This window comes from Macaca fascicularis, chromosome 16, assembly GCF_037993035.2.
Source record: "Macaca fascicularis isolate 582-1 chromosome 16, T2T-MFA8v1.1".
NCBI lineage: Eukaryota > Metazoa > Chordata > Mammalia > Primates > Cercopithecidae > Macaca > Macaca fascicularis.
This window is the reverse complement of record NC_088390.1, coordinates 3,169,014-3,189,136: the sequence shown is the minus strand read 5'-3', so window position 1 is coordinate 3,189,136 and position 20,123 is coordinate 3,169,014. Positions and strand designations below refer to the sequence as shown.

At 51.8% G+C, this 20,123-nt stretch overlaps 1 protein-coding gene across 16 annotated transcripts in view; it reads right to left on the bottom strand.

Moving 5' to 3' along the window:
* Positions 1-300: 300 nt before the first annotated feature.
* The window catches only part of RAP1GAP2 (RAP1 GTPase activating protein 2), a 299,357-nt gene continuing 279,534 nt past the window's right edge, over positions 301-20,123 (bottom strand). For 14 of the 16 annotated variants that reach the window (XM_065532585.2, XM_065532587.2, XM_065532593.2 and 11 more), the window contains 8 exons: positions 19,375-19,512; positions 16,892-17,010; positions 11,338-11,451; positions 10,975-11,089; positions 10,385-10,511; positions 6,054-6,130; positions 5,587-5,625; positions 301-4,632 (listed from right to left, as the gene is read on the bottom strand). In XM_065532585.2, the coding sequence (XP_065388657.1) occupies positions 5,617-5,625; positions 6,054-6,130; positions 10,385-10,511; positions 10,975-11,089; positions 11,338-11,451; positions 16,892-17,010; positions 19,375-19,512 (699 nt within the window). In that variant the 3' untranslated portion in view covers positions 301-4,632; positions 5,587-5,616. The remainder of the gene's footprint in view (positions 4,633-5,586; positions 5,626-6,053; positions 6,131-10,384; positions 10,512-10,974; positions 11,090-11,337; positions 11,452-16,891; positions 17,011-19,374; positions 19,513-20,123) is intronic. The other 2 variants (XR_012425122.1, XR_010582219.2) reach the window with 1 other exon arrangement.

Here is a 20,123-nt window from a genome sequence, read left to right as displayed (position 1 = left end):
TTTTTTTTTTTGGTACACATTGGCCCTCACTATGTTGCCCAGGCTGGTCTCAAATCCTTAGGCTCAAGAGATCCTCCTGCCTCAGCCTCCCAAAATGTTAGGATTATAGGTAGGAGCTACCATGCCCGGCCACTTTTCTAATTGTCGTCAGTGTTTTAAACATCAACAGTTAATGTACATGTTTAAAAATACGTTTCAGGCTAAAGTAACATATCTATTGGCCAGAGAATATGCAACTTCCAGTGAACTGAAAAGTGACCCCCAGGCCCAGGGCCCCATGCAAAGTAGTCTGAACACTGATGGACACAAAATATGTTATTTATTGTCAATTTCTGCAAAGACACATTTAAGCAACAAAATATACATTTGTCAACCTTTTAGAATTTGTTTTGTACATTAACAAATACAATGTGCTACCATAGCAATAAATTAAATGTACATTATTTACATTACATAGGCAGTTGGGGTCTACGAATCACCTCCTCACTAAGAGGAAAGAAAGGAAAGCCGTCGTCACGTGGAGCATCACTTCCAAGCCACAGTTCTTAGGTTCGACCACACAGGGGAATCTGCACACTCACACGCCAGCAGTCCCCGAGCTGGAGTGCCCAAGGGTAACACCCAAGACAAGAGAGAGCTGCACGCATGCTAAGGGGCAGGAAGAGGGGTTCACGCTGCCAAGCAGAAATGTCACAAAATCAAAGACGATGGCAATTAAATTCCTGTCTTCCAGCCAAATGCCCCCCTCCCAGGGCTGGTAAGGCACAGGACAGAGCCGCTGCCACACAGCCTCTCACTCGGCAGGGCCCTGCTGCCCTTGGCCCTAGTGGGGCTTGTCTTCCCCGTCCCAAAGGGGCACACGGTCCAGCTGAAGGGAGGGAGACGTGGGCTCGGGGTGGACAAGGGGCTGGCGGTAAAACAGAGCTTGGTAAAAGAACACCCCAGCCAGCCCCATCAGGCTGCAGGATCAGCCTTGGCAAACTTTACTGGCCTTCCCTTGCCTCGATAAGGGGTAGCTAGAGGCTGGGGGAGGAGCCGAGGGGTCCTGAGCATGGCTGACTGGCCTGGTCCCTGCTGGCCGCCTGTAGCCATGAGATCGACTCGAACCCCCGACTGCTCAAAACAGATCCGTCTCTACTGACTTCGAAAGCAGTAAGAAAGGTAGTGTTTGAGTTGGCACCTTAAAGGGTCAGGGGAGGAAAGTAAAAGAGGCTTTTGTCCTGCCTTGTCACGGGAGCCTGGGTTTCTATTAACCACCTTCGTTTAAGAATCAGGGAGAAATGAAGAGTTTTTCTTTGACCACTTTTCCTCTTAATTTAGGAAAAAGGAAGCTTTTCTTCCTAAATTAAGGAAACAGCATAAGGGTTGGTGAACAGCAACTTTTTCCCCGGCTTCCACCCCCATTACACGCTGGAGCTGAAGAACCGATCCCACTGAGGAACAGCTCACCGAATCCCTTTCCCTCCTCGCTTTCTTGATTCAAGCTGCATCCAAAGCCCAAGGGTCTTCACTGAAAAATCCCAGAGCCTCTCCCTTCTGATGAAAAAGAGCAGAAACTGAGGCCTCACCAGCATCCTTGACTGCTCACCTCCAAGCCAGTGCCAAGGCAGCAGCTCACTGGTTTCCCCAAAACCCAGGGCCCCAGGGAACGCAGCCACTTTTCAACCAACCATGTAGGTGGTGCAGAGGAAGGGACTCTGGGTTGAGGGTTCTAATCCCAGCTTTGCCACCAGCCAGCTGTGTGACCTCAAGCAAGTCTAAGATTTCTCATCTGGACGATGACATGGTTGGATGAGATGCTAAAAGGAACCAGCAGGCTTGGGTGTTGAGATGATGCTGACAAAGCTGAACCACTGAATCTTTTTCAAGAAACGGCATTTTTACATTAATTGGCATAGACAGACACTCTCGTTAAGACCTATCGCGAGCTTTTCTGCACCTGTTTTTAAGCATCAACTGAGCTGGAGGTATATGGGTGGCCCCACGGTGCCTGAAAAGTAGTTTCTTCAGTGAGTCAGGCAGTTCCCAGAGCCAGAGATGTGTCCCGGAAAACACCCCCTCGCGGAGATCACAGTGGAAACGCCTCAAACACCAGCAGGAGCACCATCTAGATGAGCCTAGTCACAAGGCCCAATGAGGCTTGAGCAAATCTTTGAGCCCCAAGACTGGGCGCAGCATAAAAGGAAGGACATTTTAGATCAGAACAGATGTAGGGACAGCGTGGGGGGAGGGGGGAACAGCCCTCCAGGAACGCGAGCTGCCTGCCGCATGGTCCAGACGAGCGAGGGGAGGCTGGGCCATCCTTGTTCTCCTCCTCCCTCTCGGCACTGGCACCCTGGGTGGGCTGGAAGTGCACACTCTGGAAGCCACAGGATGGAGCTTCTAGAGACAGTGGGGCGTGGCCGGAGGGAAGAGGCATTTGGGATCCTGTTCAGAGCAGTCCAATAGCAAACCAGGGGTGGAGACCCCATCTCAGGTCTGTGCTTCCCTGAGGGCCACCCAGCCGTCCTGCCTACCAGCTCAGAGACAGGGACAAACCGCTCCGAGGAGGCAGCAAGCGGCAAGGGTCAGCCAGCGCAGTGGGGACAGGCAGGTATGGGATTCCCAAATGGGACAGCGTGGTGACAACCAGGAAACCCCAGAGGACCCCAGATGGCAATGTGACATGGCCCATCCACCAAGCAACTGTAATGCTGGCTTCCCAGAGAGGCAAGCCAGAGCCCTGCATCTGTTCTTAAAGAAATGCAGTTTGACCTTTCCAGAGCCTCCAGAAGCCCAGCCAACAAAATACGGCCAGAATGTACGGGCCTCGTTCCAGCAGTAAGGGCTGCTATGGTGACTTTTCATAAAAGCTAAACAGATAGATATTTTATTGACCTTCTAACAAGAATAAATTTTACTAGACTAGTACTTTGGGGAAAGTGCTAGTGAAGGGAGAGCTCCTCTCCAGCCTGCAAACAGGATTCAATCATTCCCACACACGTGGCGGGGAGGAAGGATCACGAGGTTGCTCGAATGGCAGAAGCTATGGGGAAAATTTCACTATGTCAGTTAAAAAAAAAAAATGTAATATTTATATCTTGGGCATAGGTCCAGATCCCTACAGGAAGAAAGCATTCGGCTGGAAATTCTTGTCATCGGTCATGGGGCAGGTGCCCAGCCAGTGTCACTCCGCAGCCCTGTCTGCACTGAAAGCTGCTCTTCAGGCTCATTTTACCTGGAGGATGCCCACCTTAACCCCAGTCCAGGCCCATCAGCAGAGAAGCCCACGGTGCTGCAGACTTGGAAGGGGGAGAAGCCAGGAGGGGCTGTCCTTGGAGGTGAGCTGGCTGTCCCAGCAAGGGGGCTCTGCTGAAGGTGGCAGTGGCAGGTGGGTCACAGGGTTTGAACCACACCCAGATGGGGCCCGGGTTGCAGGAACCCTTCGGATGTGACAGCTGCCTACAGACCTGCAGCTGGAGAGGGGAATAGGATTGGGGGGGTTGAGTCCCAGATGCAGCTGCCAAAGGGCACAGTAGCTGGACAAGGCCCCAGGGCCAGGCTGGGCTCCCCAAGACTCCAGGGGCATAAGCTGCTGAGGGCAACTGTGCCCCTTCCCCACCCAGGGGCCTGATCAGAACCCGAAAGTCATCCCCCACCTCACCTCTCCCCTCGAGTATGTGGGGAGGGGAGGTAACTGCATCTTCCTTGAACCTCCACTGTCAGCAGAGACCTGGGCTCCGGCCTGGCCCTCAGGCCCTGAGGTTCTCCTCAACCGACAAGCAGCATCCCAGCACTGGCTCCGTCGCTCTCCCTGAATTCCTTCTCACTGCTGGCTGCCCACCCCTTTGTGGGAAAAATACCTCTGCAAAGGGAAGAGACTGCCTCGGGGCTGCCCCGCCACAGCAGCCATAATCAGGAGAAACCGGGTGGAACCCAAAGTTCCTGCCACAGTCCAGGAAGTGTCCCGGCCCATCCAGCTCTGTCTCTGAGCTTGAACTGGCTGGAGCCCCGCTCACAGTACACTGGCAGCAGGGGCGGGGCAGCCCTGGGTCTACGTCAGCAGATGGGAAAGATGCTCAGCACAGAAGCAGATAGACGGTTTAGAACTCCAGAGATACGGGGGCAACAGTGCCGAATTTTATCAGGATGGCCTCAAGGATGCTACGAATCTTGGCTCCTGGGAACATGACGCCTCCACCACCAAGTGCATTCCCGGTAGTAAAGCCTACCGCATCCGAGAAGGCACTGACCCATGGCCAAGACCCTCACCGAGGCTCTGCTCCCGCCCCCAACTCCGTCTCTGAGGCAGACCAGCTCCCCAGTCACTGCTGAGCTCCCCCGAGATCCCCCTTTGCCCAACTCTCTTTTCCTCTCCAGGCCGAACAGGATGATAAACGACCCGGACATCACACTGGGAGGTCAGGAGCGGGAGGAATCTGAGGAAGAAGGCCTCGCCCAGAGATGGGAGGTGCTGGGAGGGCATGTAGATGAGGATGGAGGCAGGGTTGTGGCCAGACTGGGACACCGGGACCGACAGCACGTCTGTGGGCAGGTGGCCGGGGGGCGGCGGGGCTGGGACTGTCAGGGTCATCGGCGGCACTCCCAAACTGCTGGAACAGGAGCCTTTTCCAGGACAGAAGAGGGGCTTCCCTGAGGAGACAAGGAGGAAGGAGGCGATGAGCGAACATTCCGTACAGGAAGGAGGGGACGATGCGGACGCCGGGAGGAAGGGGTGGGGAACGCGCCTGCCATGGCTACAGCTCACTGGATACACTTAGGAGCAGGAGGGCACCTGATGTAAGGGGGCTCCACCTTGCGTGGCCCGAGAAGCCGCGCGTAGCCACGGCTTTGGTGGGCAGTGGCGTCCGGAGTGCACGATGGGAGCCGGGGGTGAAGGTCCACATGCCCATTTGTCTTCTGCTTTTACATAAATCAGGTTGAACATAAAGTGGGTTCGGTCGTACCCTCTGCTTGGCTCCAGCTGTGACTCCAATCCCTGGAACCCCATGTGGGGAGAGGGCTGGGGGCTCAGATGGGTCTCTGGTGACTTCCCCAGCGGAAATCCAGGCCTTGATGGGGGCAAGCTAGACCCAGGGCCGCTCTGCTGAAACCGCGTGGCCCCTCGAAGCAGGCAGGGGCAGAGGCCTCCTGGGGTGGTCCCTCACAGTGCTGACTGCCAGGGCATCCCCCAGCAGGGAGGGAGGACACACCTCAGCCCAGGGCCTCCGCCAAAGACACAAGGAGGGAACAGCTGCCTGAGGGCAGGGGAGCAAAGCAGCACTCAGGAACTCCTCCCTCCTGGGTCAGAAGCGGGCTTGGGCAACTCCCTTTCTGCCTGCGGGAACCAGACGCCATCAGTGGGAGGGAGGCCTATCTAGTACGTCTGGTCCAGCGTTACTGGGAACCCCCTTTCCATATGCACACAGGCCATCTGCCCCTCCTTTCCCGTCGCAGGTCTTCAAGGGAGAGGCAACTCTTTGGACCTCCCCAGCTGGCGGCATCTCTCCGGCCATTCTGAGGTTACGAGGCCACTAGTACCCCGATGTAAAAGAAACACATGTCCCCACTCACAGCCACAGCAGGACAAACATTCACTCAACCCACCTGGGACAGGCGAAGGACTCCGCTTTCAGATTAGTGACCCTGTTTCAACAGAAATCCATACCGGAGTTTAAAATAAATAACCAGACAGCACACGCCCCTTCCACGGCGGCAGTCTGGCGAGTTCAGGAAGGGACTCGGGACCCCAGGAACCAGCCCTTCCCACCTCACATCTGGACCTGGAGCTCTCGATAGTCTGGCGAGCTCAGGAAGGCACTTGGAACCCCAGGAACCAGCCCTTCCCACCTCACATCTGGACCTGGCCGCGTCCAGAGGTGTAGCTCTAACTCAGGAGTTGTGGCAAAGGTGGCTGGAACCCCGAGCCACAGCCTGCACCTGCTGGAGCCAGACCTCCCCAGAGCTTCCCCTGCCTCCTTCGGGGACCCCCTCTGGGATGTCTGAGCCCTCTTCCTCTGGCCTCTGCAGGAAAGCAGAGTGTGGGGTGTGGGAGGTGTTCACTGCGTCCTTACCGCACCAGAGCTGGCATGGCTGAGCTTGTCAAAGCGGAATTTCAGGTTCGATCTTGGGGAGTTTCTGCTTTTGGCATCTAAGAAAAAGAAGAATGGCCGTGAAAGAAGGGTGGAGCTGTGGAGGCCACTGGGGCTGCGTGTGGGGACTGGCCAGGGAGGCCAGGGGAAGGGGGCCTCCTGCCCTCCACCAGAACTAGGCGCTCCAGCTGACCTGTGCCAACCCAGGAGAGCCAACTCCTAGATTATAGAATTGTGGTGAGCTGGTTGTTCAACTCAGGCCATTTTTAAAAGCTGAATTATATATAAGCTTACAGTTCAATACATTATATTCAACAGAGGTAATGAATACTTGAAATTCGTCACTTCCTACTTGTTTTTCTGTTTTACGATTATCTGTGCTCTTACATCTATTGTTTCCACGTGGTAGAAACACCCTAAAGATGGTGGCTACAGTGTATCTTCTTCCCAATTCCATGCTCGAGGACGTCAAATCTGTAGCTTGAGATCAGCCATGACAAGCGTATTTACACTACAGGAATTGGTACGTGCTACAAATCATGGCTTGATTTATTGTCTCGTTGTCTAGACTTAAGGAACTAATAGAAAAAAAGTAATGTACATTAAACTTCAAAACATGTTGCCATTACATTGTGAATAGCACAAAAGAAAACTAAGTAAGTATCCTTCCGGGTTTTGAAAACTTTTCTCAGATACAGCAAAGAAATTACTCATGTTACTGACGAATGAATGAAGTTCTCTTAATATAAAATACTCATGGCCGGGCATGGTGGCTCACACCTGTAACCCCAGCACTTTGGGAGGCCAAGGCGAGCGGATCACCTGAGGTCAGGAGTTCGAGACCAGCCTGGTCAACAAGGAGAAACCCCGTCTCTACTAAAAATACAAAAATTAGCCGGGGGTGGTGGCCCACACCTGTAATCTCAGCTACTCCGAAGGCTGAGGCAGGAAAATTGCCTGAATCCGGGAGGTGGAGGTTGCAGTGAGCTGAGATTGTGCCATTGCACTCCAACCTGGGTGACAGAGTGTGACTTCTGTCTCAAAAAAGAAGAAGAAGAAAAAAATATATATATATGTGTATATATATAATATATACTATATATTATATATACATATGTATATATAATAGGACATGTTCAGTATATACATATAATATATACTATAATATAAAAGCATATTCTGTGAGAATCAGCTGGACATATGGGATTTATGATAAAGAACATTATCTATCTCTTATTTGTACACTGGGTTTGACATCCATCGTGTAATAAAATTCCGTGTGTGTGAGTGGTGGCAGAGCCCAGTGTCAACATTCCCCGCTGTGCCCCGCTGCGCCCCGCTGGCAGGAGGGCCACTTGACTTTCTGGTTCTCCCCTGGCCGAGGGTATCGAAAGCTTAGTGCAGTCTTCCTGGAAGCCGCTAGCTGGCTCGCGGTGCTTCGAATCAAGGAGTTCCACCCAGGGATATGACACGTCTGTGTAACCTGTCAATCCTCTTCTGGGCCCCAGGAAGCCCAGGGAGGAAATGACCATGATCAGATATCTGAGATTATGGAGACTACATGTCAGGCCACCTCTTCCCCTTACTCCCTGCCTCTCCCCAGACTCAGCCGAACAGCATCAAACAGGTTCCCAGACCTCCCCAAGCCCACACTGATCCTGTGGGTACCAAGCACATCTTTCGTGGGCTGGGGGTGAAAAGCAGCCCATCGGGGTTAAATACTGTGTGGAGAAATGGTATGTCAGAGGCAGCACCACTGTGTGGTGTGGGAAGCGCCAGCCAAGAGTCACCAGACCCGCTCCAGGTCCCTTCTGCCCTCGGTGACCTCCAGTAACCTGCAGAGACTCTCTAATTCCTTTACTCAAAACGTTCCTTACTTTGATATTTATTTAACAGCAAGTGACAGCCAGGCTTGGTTACAGATTCTTTCATTCATTCTTTCAATATTTAAGTCTTATTTAAAAAAAAAAAAAAAAAAATCAGGCCAGGCGCGGTGGCTCACGCCTGTAATCCCAGCACTTTGGGAGACCGAGGTGGGCAAATCACGAGGTCAGGAGTTCAAGACCAGCCTGGCCAACATGGGTCTCCACTAAAAATACAAAAATTAGCTCGGTGTGGTGGCATGTGCCTGTAATTCCAGCTACTCGGGAGGCTGAGGCAGGTGAATCACTTGAACCTGGGGGGCGGAGGTTGCAGTGAGCTGAGATGGCACCACTGCACTCCAGCCTGGGCGACAGAGCGAGACTCCTTCTCAAATAAAAAATAATAAAATCAGGGAAAGTATATTTCTACCCCCTTTTACAGATGAGGAAACTGAGGCTCAGAGAGATGGACCTGTCAATGCCACAGCCAGGATTTGAACCCAGCTCTGCAGCTGCCCAACCCCCGGGGGCTGAATGAAAGAAGGTACGTGAACTCTTCCACTCACTGAGAAACACGCATGCAAAGGGTCACTGGCTGTGGAATCACGATCTTCCCTTTATCTCTGACACTGCAGGTTCCCTTTGCAACATCCCTTTGCTGTGCAAACCCCAGGATCATTTTGGCTTCAGCCACCCTGACGGCCCATTGGCCCTTCCTGTGTTTCTACCATTGAGACTACAGTTTCTCAACCAAATGACATTTGGGGTCAGAGAATTCTTTGTCTGAGGCGGTTGGGGGGCTGTCCTGTCCATTGCTTATCGGCTTCCATGACCTCTGCCCACTAGGTGCCAGTAGCTCCCCTCCGAAATTGTGAAAATCAAAAACATCTCCAGACATTGCCAGACGTCCATGGGGGAGCAAGACTGCCCCTAGCTCAGAACTGCTGAGTACACTATTGTCTCATGCCCATTCTTTAACCAACACCGAGGTTAACAGTTCCAGGCCTCGAACAAGCATGAGCTCCTTTCATTTTCGTACAACCGATCCTCTGAGGCAGACGTGACTCTTCGTCTCCCTTCATTTTCTGCTTGGAGAAACTGAGGCACAGAAAGGCTCAGTGACTTGCCCAATGACACGTCTAGTGAGCAGCAGACCCAGGATTTGGACCCAGGCTCAGAGTCCCATGCTGCCCTCACGAGGGCAGAGACCCGCAGCACCCGCCCAGCAGTGTCCACCGCACAGGTCCACCTGAACGGCCCTCAGGTGCTGGCCCCCACCCTCTCCCCACAGCTGGCTCCCCTACTCTGCCCAAACGCCCAGACTCCTGCTCTCTCTGAACCCCTGCTACTGAGCCCATACATTTTACCTCCTCGATCTCTCCTGGACCCAGGTGCTTCTGCCACAGCTCCCCTCCCCTGCCCTCCCCTCCCCTGCCCTCCCCTCCCCTCCCCTCCCACACTCTGTTCCTACTCCCCACCAATCCATTCTACACTCAGCAGCTGGAGCAACCAAAATGGTCTTTCTCAACTCCAGACAGTGCTTTCCCTATTTAAGAATCTTCCAACACTCCAACAGCGGCTGCTAGCAGAACAAAACCCTCACCAGGGCTCCAGGGCTCACCCGGCCTGTCAACGCTCCAGCCTCTCTCATGCCTGGCCCTGTGAAGCCAGCTACCAGGAGCCACGTGCAGTTTCGGAATACCCGCTCTCTCCTCTCCTCTGGGCCTCTCCACGTGTTGTTCCCTCCCCCTGCACCCCTTCCCCCTCTTGTATGATCAAGACCCTGGACATGACACAGGGGCCCTAGAGCGCTGGCAGGTGGGGAGAAGGGCCAGCGGAAACTGCTCAGCTTTCTCACCGCCAATCCCAACTCCTCCACTGTGGGGTCTCCTGCAAGGCCTTCAGCTCTCTGCCTCAGTTTCACAACTCTCCGTGTAAGGAGACGTTAGGAACTTGGGCCTCTTAAAACTGATGAACAGGCCGGGCGTGGTGGCTCACGCCTGTAATCCCAGCACTTTGGGAGGCCAAGACGGGCGGATCACGAGGTCAGGAGATAGAGACCATCCTGGTTAACACGGTGAAACCCCGTCTCTACTAAAAATACAGAAAAAAAAAAACTAGCTGGGTGTGGTGGCGGGCGCCTGTAGTCCCAGCTACTCGGGAGGCTGAGGCAGGAGAATGGCGGGAACCCGGGAGGCGGAGCTTGCAGTGAGCCGAGATCGCACCACTGCACTCCAGCCTGGGCGACAGAGCGAGACTCCGTCTCAAAAACAAACAAACAAACAAAAAAAAACGGATGAACGGATGAGGCAGGCTCACAGCGCGGAGGGCCTCACGGTGCGGGGAGGAGCAGAAACTGGCCAGTGCAGCACGGCTGGGGCCCCGCCAACAGTGGACAGGGCACGGCCTGCCCTCCTGGCGACGTCGCACACACCACCAGACGCCACTGACCTGTGGGACTCCTGCCCATGATGATCGGGGTGGCCGCTGCCCCCAGGCTGGGGCTCTCGCCGCTCGGGGACGGGCTGTAGACAAACACCTCCTGCCTGAAGGGTGACGTTGTGGACGGCTGGCTGCTCTGAGGAGAGACGCCGGGTGAGCTCGGCAGCCGCACCCACACAGGCCTGAGACAGTCCCCACAAGCCCAGGACAGCCGCTGCCTCCCACTCCTCACTTGGGCCTGCTCTTTCTTTCCTGCTGACGTCGACCCTGGTTCCAAGCTCTCCTGCTCCAAGAAGGACCTTTGACCCAGCCCCCTGGAGCACTGGCCACTCACTGCTCCAGCCAGTAACCCCAAGGCAGGGGCGCCATCGGGTCTGGCCCCTTCCCTCTGCTGCTGCTATGTCACTCCGAGAGAGACGTCCCCTCACCCCCCGCCCAGGGGGTGATCATGGCTGAAGAACCCGCCTCTCGTTTCCATTTTTCCCCTTTCCTCTGCAAAGACCGAAGTGGGCTTCGATCTACAGTGCTGTTCTAACGCGAGGAGGGTGGCTGGCTGACGCCCCAGAGTGCCTGCCCGAGGGTGGACGGAGCCCACCTACCCCACTGTCGCCCTCCTCCATGGCCTCGCCCTCCCCTGCGGTGCTGCTGACGCTGCTGGTGCTGGAGGAGGAGCGGGAGATGGCGCGGCCGTTCTCCTTCAACTTCATGAAAGGCCTGCAGGGAACAGGAAGCGAGGCCAGCGTCGGTCACAGGCGGGAGCCCTCCACCCCCAGGGTCCTCCCCGGGACCGATCTGAGCCTGTCCTCTGGCAGCTCCCCATGCCCCCACCCGTCGGCCTTTGTGTTCTGGAGAGTTCCAGAGGCAGGAGGAGATGGTCACTCTCAGCTGGCCAGGAGGCAGAGAGCGTGTTCCAGGACTCCATGTGGCCGAAGCCAGCCCTTCCCTCACCCTCACTCTCTTACTTCTCCTTGTTGGGGCAGATTTCCGGAGAGCTGGGATTGGATGAGGTCTCAGACTTTATCTCCTGAGAGGAGTGTCCACCATCCGGGGTCTTGGGTGTGCTGGATGTGCTGTCACTGAGGGAATGGAAATGAGGAGTGAGGCCATGCAGACAGCCCTCAACTCCCACCCCATCCCCGGCCCCAGGCAGACCCCTCTGCCAGCCAGCTCTCAGCACGGTGGGGGGCTGTGCGTCAGAGCGCCCCCACCAAGCATCACCGCCAGGACGTCCTTTCCCACCTGAGCCCCCCAGAGACGGCAGACACTACAGGGTTTCCTGGTCCCTACAACAGGGACTGTTCTAGGTTCATGGTGAAGTCCAGAGCTGCCAAGCAGGAGTCCTGGCTTGACAGCTTCTAGCCCAGATCTCTCTCACCCAAGCTGGCCATCACACCTGGCAGAGTTAAGGGTCAAGAGAGGGCCCTATGGGGAATGCAGCGGGGAATATGGTGGAGTCTATGACATCCGCCCCCACGGCAGGAACCACCCAATACACATGGACTCCTGGGAGGTTCCGGGGAGCCGCCCTTCATATAGACTAGAATACGAGCTCCTGGACCCACATGAGGAGGCTACCCTGAGAGCTGGGAAGCAAGGGGCACTCTCAGTCAAGAATATCCTTCTCCTGCAGTCTGACGAAGACCATGGACAGTCCCCACAGTGCCCCCTGTGCTGATTGTTGGGGACAGGATGGCCATGTCCTCAATGCACTTTTTTTTGAGACCAAGTCTCCCTCTATCGCCCAGGCTGGAGTGCAGTGGTGCGATCTTGGCTCACTGCAACCTCCGCCTCCCGGGTTCAAGCGATTCTCCTGCCTCAGCTTCCCAAGTAGCTGGGAATACAGGTGCGTACCACCATGCCCAGCTAATTTTTTGTATTTTTAATAGAGACGGGGTTTCACTGCATTGGCCAAGCTGGTCTCAAACGCCTGACCTCAGGTGATCTGCCCACCTCAGCCTCCCAGATTGCTGAGATTACAGGCATGAACCACCGTCAAAGAACTTTTTAAATAATAGTGTTGTTGAGACAGAATCTACATACCACAGAATTCACCTATTTAAAGTATACATACAATGCAATGGCTTTTAGTATATTCAGAGTTGTGCAACTATCACCACCATCTGATTTTAGAACCCTTTTGGTCCCCTAAAGGAAACACTGGACCCACTTGTAATCATTCCTTAGTCCTCTCCCCGTAACTCCCACCCAATCCCTAAGTCATCACTGTAGATTGAACTCTTCTGGACATTCATGTAAATAGAATCATATAATATGTTATGGTCTTTTTGTCTGGCTTCTTAAACTTAACACTGAAATGTTAACATTGAAATTGAAATGTTAAAACATAATGTTTTCAAGGTCTGTCTATGTTGTAGCTTGTATCAGGACTTTACTCCTTTTTACTGCAATAATATTTCATTTTATGGATAGATGGTGTATTATTTATCCGTTCATCAGATGATGGACATTTGGGCTGTTTCCACTTTAGGCTATGACGAGTAGTGCTGCCATGAGTATCTGTGTCTAGTTGTACTAGTGGACTCCTTTTTTTCATGGCCCACTGTTCTCAACTCTCTTGGGTATACACCTAGGAGCGGAACTGCTTGGTCATATGGTAACTCTATGTTTAACCTTCTAAGGAACTGCCAGACTGTTTTCCAAAGTAGTTGCACTATTTTACATTCCCACCAGCGATGAACAAGGGTTTCCATTTCTCCATATCCTCTCTGACTTCTGTTATCACTTGTCGTTTTGATTAAAGCTATCCTAGAGGTATGAAGTGTCTCAATGCACTTCTGATGAGGTTGCTAATAACCTCCTGTCAATCTGTCCAGGGGTTTGGCTCACTGTGCTGGACTTCTCTGTGTGTCTGACACAGATGTTCTTCCTTCCTGGAATTTCTCCTCCTCTGGCTTTAGAGACTCCATCCCCTCCCCCTCTTCTCTCATCTTTCCTTCCCAGTCAGCTTCGCCACCTTCCCTTCTCCACCTGCCCTTAAATGTGGTACTCTACTCAGCCTCTCTGGTGGTCGTATTAATTAAGCCATCGTTAATCCGTACCTCTACCCTATTGGCTCCCAACTCTCCTTCTCTAGTTAAGGCCTCTCATATACCATGGAATACTATGCAGCCATAAAAATGAATGAGTTCACGTCCTTTGCAGGGACATAGATGAAGCTGAAAACCATCATCCTCAGCAAACTAACACAGGAACAGAAAACCGCACACCACATGTTCTCACTCACAAGTGGGAGTTGAACAATGAGAACACATGGACACAGGGAGGGGAACATCACACACCAGGGCCTGTCGGGGAGTTGGGGGTAGGGGAGGGAGAGCATTAGGACAAATACCTAATGCATGGAGGGCTTAAAACCTAGATGACGGGTTGATGGGTGCAGCAAACCACCATGGCACATGTATACCTATGTAACAAACCTGCATGTTCTGCACATGTATCCCAGAACTTAAAGTATAATAATTTAAAAAAAGTAAAATAAAATTTAAAAAAACCTATAACTCTGACCACTCCCTGGACATCTCTACTGTTGGTTCACAAAATCTCCCATGCACAGGTTCCAAACAGAGCTTTTCATCCTTCTCCATAACCCTGCCTCTTGTCCTTCAAGCCCTACTTCAGAACATGATGCCACCACCCAGGGCATAGGCAGACAACTTGGGAATTTGGAAGTCAATCAAATGCTGCCCTTTCCCTTACAAGACTGTGAACTTCTGGAGGTCAGGCTTATATGTTTTGTAGCACTTGTCTGAGCACTCAGCACTGTGCCCAGCACATGGCAGCCACTCAAGAAATGTTGGTTGCTAAAATAAAGAACAAATGGGCTCATCGATTAAAGAATCAGAAAGACATCAAAACCAGACAAGGATACAACAAAAAGGCCAATATTCCTAATAAACACAGATGCAAAAATCCTCAACAAAATATTATCAAACAGAATTCATCAATGCATCGAAAAGATCATTCACCACGATCAGTTCACCATGGGATTCGTTCCAGGGATGCAAGGATGGTTCAACATCCACAAATCGACAAATGTGATACATCACATTAACCATACAGAACAAAAACCACATGATCATTTCATTTTCAACAAAGGTGCTGAGAATATACATTGAGAAAGGACAGTCTCTTCAGTAAGTGGTGCTGGTAAAACTGGATAACCATATGCAAAAGAATAAAACCAGACCCTTTTCTCTCACCATACATAAAAATCAAATCAAAATGGATTAAATCTAAGGCATGAAACAAAGAAACTCGTAGAAGAAAACATTGGGGAAATGCTTTAGGACGTTGGTCTGTCTGGGCAAAAACTTTTTAGATGAGACCTCAAAAGCACAGACAACAAAAGCAAAAATAGACAAATGGGATTACATTGAGTTAAAAAGCTTCTGCACAGCAAAGGAAACAATCAACCAAGTAAAGAGCCAATCTGCAGAATGGGAGGAAATATCTGCAAACTATCCATCCAAGGATTAATAACCTGACTATATGAGGAACTCAAAAAAATCAATAGCAAAAACACAAACAACATGATTTTTAAAGGGCAAGAAACCTGAATAGAAATTTCTCAAAAGAAGACATGCAAATAGCAAGTAGGTATGTCAACAAACATTCAACATCGCTAATTATCAAGGAAATGCGAACTTTCTTTCACGGACAACCGTTCTCAACTCTCTTGGGTATATACTGAGGAGCGGAATGGCTTGGTCATGTGATAACTCTATGTTTAACCTTCTAAGGAACTGCCGGACTGTTTTCCAAAGTAGTTGCATTATTTTACATTCCCACCAGCAATGAACAAGGGTTCCCATTTCTCCATATCCTGACATCTGTTATTATTTGTCTTTAGTAATTTAGAGTCTGTGACATCTGCCCCCACCACAGGAACCACAATAAGCTATCATCTCACCCCAGTTAAAATGGCTTTTATCAAAAAGACAGGCAACTGCGAATGCTGGTGAGGATGCAGAGAAAGGGAAATGCTCCCACAGTGTTGGTGGGAATGTAAATTAGCATAGCCACTATGGACAACAGTATGGAGGTTCCTCAAAACACTAAAACTAGAGCTACCATATGATCTAGCAATCCCACTGCAGGGTAAATATATCCAAAAGAAAGGAAATCAGTATATGGAAGAGATGTCTGCACTCCCATGTTTATTGCAGCATTACTCACAACAGCCAAGGTACAGAATCAACCTCAGTGTCCATCAACAGACAAGTAGATAAAGAAAATGTTTTGTATATACACAATGGATATTATTCACCCGTGGAAAAGATGTAATCCTGTCATTTGCAGCAACACGGGTGGAACTGGAGGTCATGATGTTAAGTGAAAGCCAGACACGAAAAGACAAATACCATGGCCAGGCATGGTGGCTCACGCCTGTAATCCCAACACTTTGGGAGGCCAAGGCAGGTGGATCACTTGAGGTCAGCAGTTGAACACCAGCCTGGCCAACATTGTGAAACCCTGTCTCTACCAAAATTACAAAAATTAGCCGGCATGGTTGCATGCACCTGTAGTTCCAGCTACTCAGGGAGGCTGAGACAGGAGAACTGCTTGAACCTGTGAGGCAGAGGTTGCAGTGAGCTGAGATGGTGCCACTGCACTCCAGCCTGGGCAACAGAGACTCTGTCTCAGGAAAAAAAAAAAAAAAAAAAAAGACAAATATCACATGTTCTCCCTCATATGTAGGAGCTAAAAAAGTGAATCTCGTGGAGAAAGTTGACAGGTGTCACCAGAGGTTGAGAAGGGGCAGGGAAGGGCAGGATGAAGAGAGGTTGGTTAAGGGGTACAAAAATACAGTTAGATAGAAGAAATAAGATATAGTGTGCAATAGTACAATACAGTGAGTATAGTTGATAATAATGTATTACATAGTCCAAAATAGCTAGAAAATAATTTGAATGTTCCTAACTCAAAAGACAAATGTTTGAGATGATGGATATTTCTATTACCTTGATTTGACCATTATGCATTTTATCAAAATATCACATGTACCCCAAAAATATGTACAAGTACTGTGTGTTCATTTTTTTAAAAGAATCAGAAAGACAATCACCAAGAACAGGTTCAATGTAATGTAATATATGAGTTGCTTAAAAAGAAAAAAGCACAGAATGTTTCAGAAGCCCAAGGAAGATGCAATTAACTCTGCCCGGCAGAATCAGGCAAGGCTCCCATAAGACAGGCCATTTGAGTGAGTGTTGAAAAAGGAGGCAAAGAAATAAGAACCCAAGCAATGTTTCTAGCCTGGGTCAAAATGCTGCAAGAGTAACTTTGGAAAGTCCCATGCAAAGACTGGCCAAGTCAGCCTCTTTGGATAAAGCGCTGAGTGAGTGACAGGGGACACACAGGTGCCTGAAGGCAGGGCCATCTCCCAAAGCTGAGCAAAGCTCCTCCCTGCAAGGTAGGGCACTGAACAGCTGTAGCAGTGGAAGGGGTTGACAGACCCCACAAGTTAGGCTGGGGTAGGGGTTTCCCAACAGTTACCATCGTGCCCGGCTGTCTCCCTGGCCTTCTGAGCCCGTGTGCAGGCGGGGGAAGAGTCCCGACCGTCGCTTGATGGGACTCCGTGACTGGTTCTTCGCCGTTGCCGCCACCACTGGAGGCTGCCGATGAAATCGCCAAAATGAATGCCCCCAGCCCAAACACCGTTCTCCTATCCCCTCATCCCCCTCCCTGGTCTACAAATGGCTCCTGGTCTGGAAGAGACCCCAGAAAATAGCAAGACAGCCAGGAAGGTTGAGATCTATGTAATTGGAGCTGAGACCCAGAGACTCAGGCCAGTCACAGCCTCTTTCCCTCTGTTAAGTCAAACCTTGTGGTCCCAGGTCATGATCCACCAAAGACCACAACTGTTGGAGGACACAGGGCCAGGCCCACCATATTGAGAAGGTCGGAACAATTCCAGTGGAGGAACACAGGGCCAGGCCCACCATATTGAGAAGGTTGGAACAATTCCAGGGGGACACAGACTGAGAAGCACAAAGCCAGGGAGGCCCTGGAGGGACCTGGTTCAAACTGTCATTTTACCGGCGAGGAAGCTGAAGACCAGAGAGTGAGATTTCATCAAGGTCATCCAGCAAATCACTGGCAGGGTGAGGACTCCTGACTCTCCTTCATTCCTCACAAACAAATGGAGCCACGCAGGTGATCCAATAACGAGACAGGCTGAGAGCTGCCAAGCCGGGGCCACAGGCACCAACAGGTGACGGGGGGCAGCCGAGACACCTGCTTTGGACAGCTGCCCGGCCTCACAGTGGACTATGAGTGGTGGGAGTTTGAGGAGGGCAGACGGGAGCCCAGAACCAATCTTTAGAGGCCACCAAGCCTTCAACTCAGGGCCCAGCTCCAGTCATGCACATGTTACGGAACCTCAGGAGAGTGGTGAGACCCGACCTGAGTCTCCTCATCCACAGGACGGAGATAAGGCCCTGCTCTGCTCACACCATGCACCTTCAGGGGGAACAAGATAATAGCTAGGAAAATATTTAGTCAATTAGATTAATTATGCGAGGCCATTTATAATACTCATAATTAGTACCATGGTGAGTAGGTTCTGCTATTTTGAAGAAAAAGAAAGGAAAATCCTAGTCTATACAAATCCAAAGCCACTTTGCTTTAGTTCTTAGATTTTGAGACAGAGTCTCACTCTGACACCCAGGCTGGAGTGCAGTGGCCCAATCACGGCTCACTCGAGCCTCGACCTCCCCAGGCACAGGCGATGCTCTCACCTCAGCCTCCCAAGTAGCTAAGACTACAGGTGTGTGCCACCATACTTGGAAAATGTTTGCATGTTTTTGCAGAGATGGGGTCTCACTTTGTTCCCCAGGCTGGTCTCGAATTCCTGGACTCAAGGGACCCGCCCTCCTCAGCCTCCGAAAGTGCTGGGATTTCAGGTGTGAGCCACCGTGCCCAGCCCACTTTGCTTTATGAAAGGCTCAACTATGTGATTCCCTCCCCTCCCCAGCCCCTGGTGCGAGTCAATCAGGCCCAAACTCACAGGCCTGCAGGACCCTTTCCTTGGGAACTGTACACATGGTGATGAAGAGCATAGACTTTGGATCCAGCAGATTTGCATTCAGATTCCAGTTGATTTTGTGTTTTGTTTTGTTGAGACAGAGTCTCGCTGTCACCCAGGCTGGAGTACAGTGGCGCGATCTCAGCTCACTGCAATTTCCACCTCCCGGATTCAAGTGATTCTCCTGACTCAGCCTCCCGAGTAGCTGGGATTACAGGCGCCCGCCACCACACCCTGCTAATTTTTGTATTTTTAGTAGAGACGGGGTTTCACCATGTTGGCCAGGCTGGTCTTGAACTCCTGACCTTGTGATCCACCCGCCTCGGCCTCCCAAAGTGCTGGGATGACAGGTGTGAGCCATCACGCCCGGCCTCAAATCCCAGCTCTTAAGCTTAGCTGAGTGGCCTCTAGCAAGTTACTTAACCCCAGCAGGCCTCCTTTTCCTCAAACGGGAACAGGAGAACACATTAGCACCCACCTCGGGCAGCTGCTATGGGAAGCAGGTGAGATTGTGTCTACAGGTTACTCAGCTCAGTGCCTGGTGCACAGTAAGCTGGGGTGGCTCCTGCTGCCATTAATCATAACAAAGCAAGGACACCCCTCTCACAGGCATGGGTCCCAAGCCCCTGGGCAGCGAAACACACCCCAGGACGATACTGCAGGGCCGGCCCTGAGGAGGAGGTCTAGCTGTCAAGGAAACTCAAGAGAATAGGACAGGATGGCTTCTAGCGCCATCTGGGCCAACCCCAAGTGCTGTCTAGGATGGAGGCTCCAAAGGACCATTTTCAGAGGTCGGGGTCAGGGTCATCCCCAAGCAGCCTCAGTTTCCCTCCATCATCCAGCTTGCCCTGATCAAGTCACCTGCCCAAGCCTGGGTGGGGGCACTCTTCCTCCGTAGGTCTGGGGGTGCCTCCCCGGCACCCACTTCTGCCCAGGGCCTGCCAGCACTCACCGAGAAGGTGGTCTTGGTGACCTCCATGCTGTTGTGGGAGATGCCCCCGCTGAGGCTGCCCGGGATGCCCCCACTATGCGACTTCTTCTGGCCGCCCACCATGGTCTCCATGGAGTGGCTGCGTACGCGGATGGCCCTCTATGGGGAGAGAACAAGGGCCCGAGAATCAGCACCTGGGCTTTCTGGATGACTCTGCCCTCTTCGTGGGGTCTGTAGACACAGCCCTCAGCAAGTGTGTGTGCACGCGTGCACACACACACACACACACACGGTCACAGAGGCCCATACGATATTTACTCCAGCTTACAGAGGATGCTTCCATATTCTGCCCCCCACTCTGGGCATGGGTGGAGGCAAGGCACAGCCCCGGCTGGAGGGAATCTGAGGGGTCGGTGCCCCAGCTCCCCTGCAAAGTGGACAAAGGTTGTTATCTTCATCTTACAGGTAAGGAAAATGACGCTTGGAGTTTACCAAACCTGTACAACACTGACCTAGTCACTAACCTCTCTAAGCTACAGCTTCCTCATCTGTAAAATGGGAATTCTGTGTTTCACACCCAGCATCGTGGTGGGGATTCAGCACACTCAGGTGCCTGACCACAAGCTGACTCTTTTCCAGAAAACTGAGCCTCCATCTGTAATATACACTGGATTATATACCTAAGTGTGCTCTGTGCAACTTGGAATATGCTGGCCGTTGGTGAAAGCGTGTGAGTGTCTCACTCATCCGTGCACAAGCCATGCATTGAG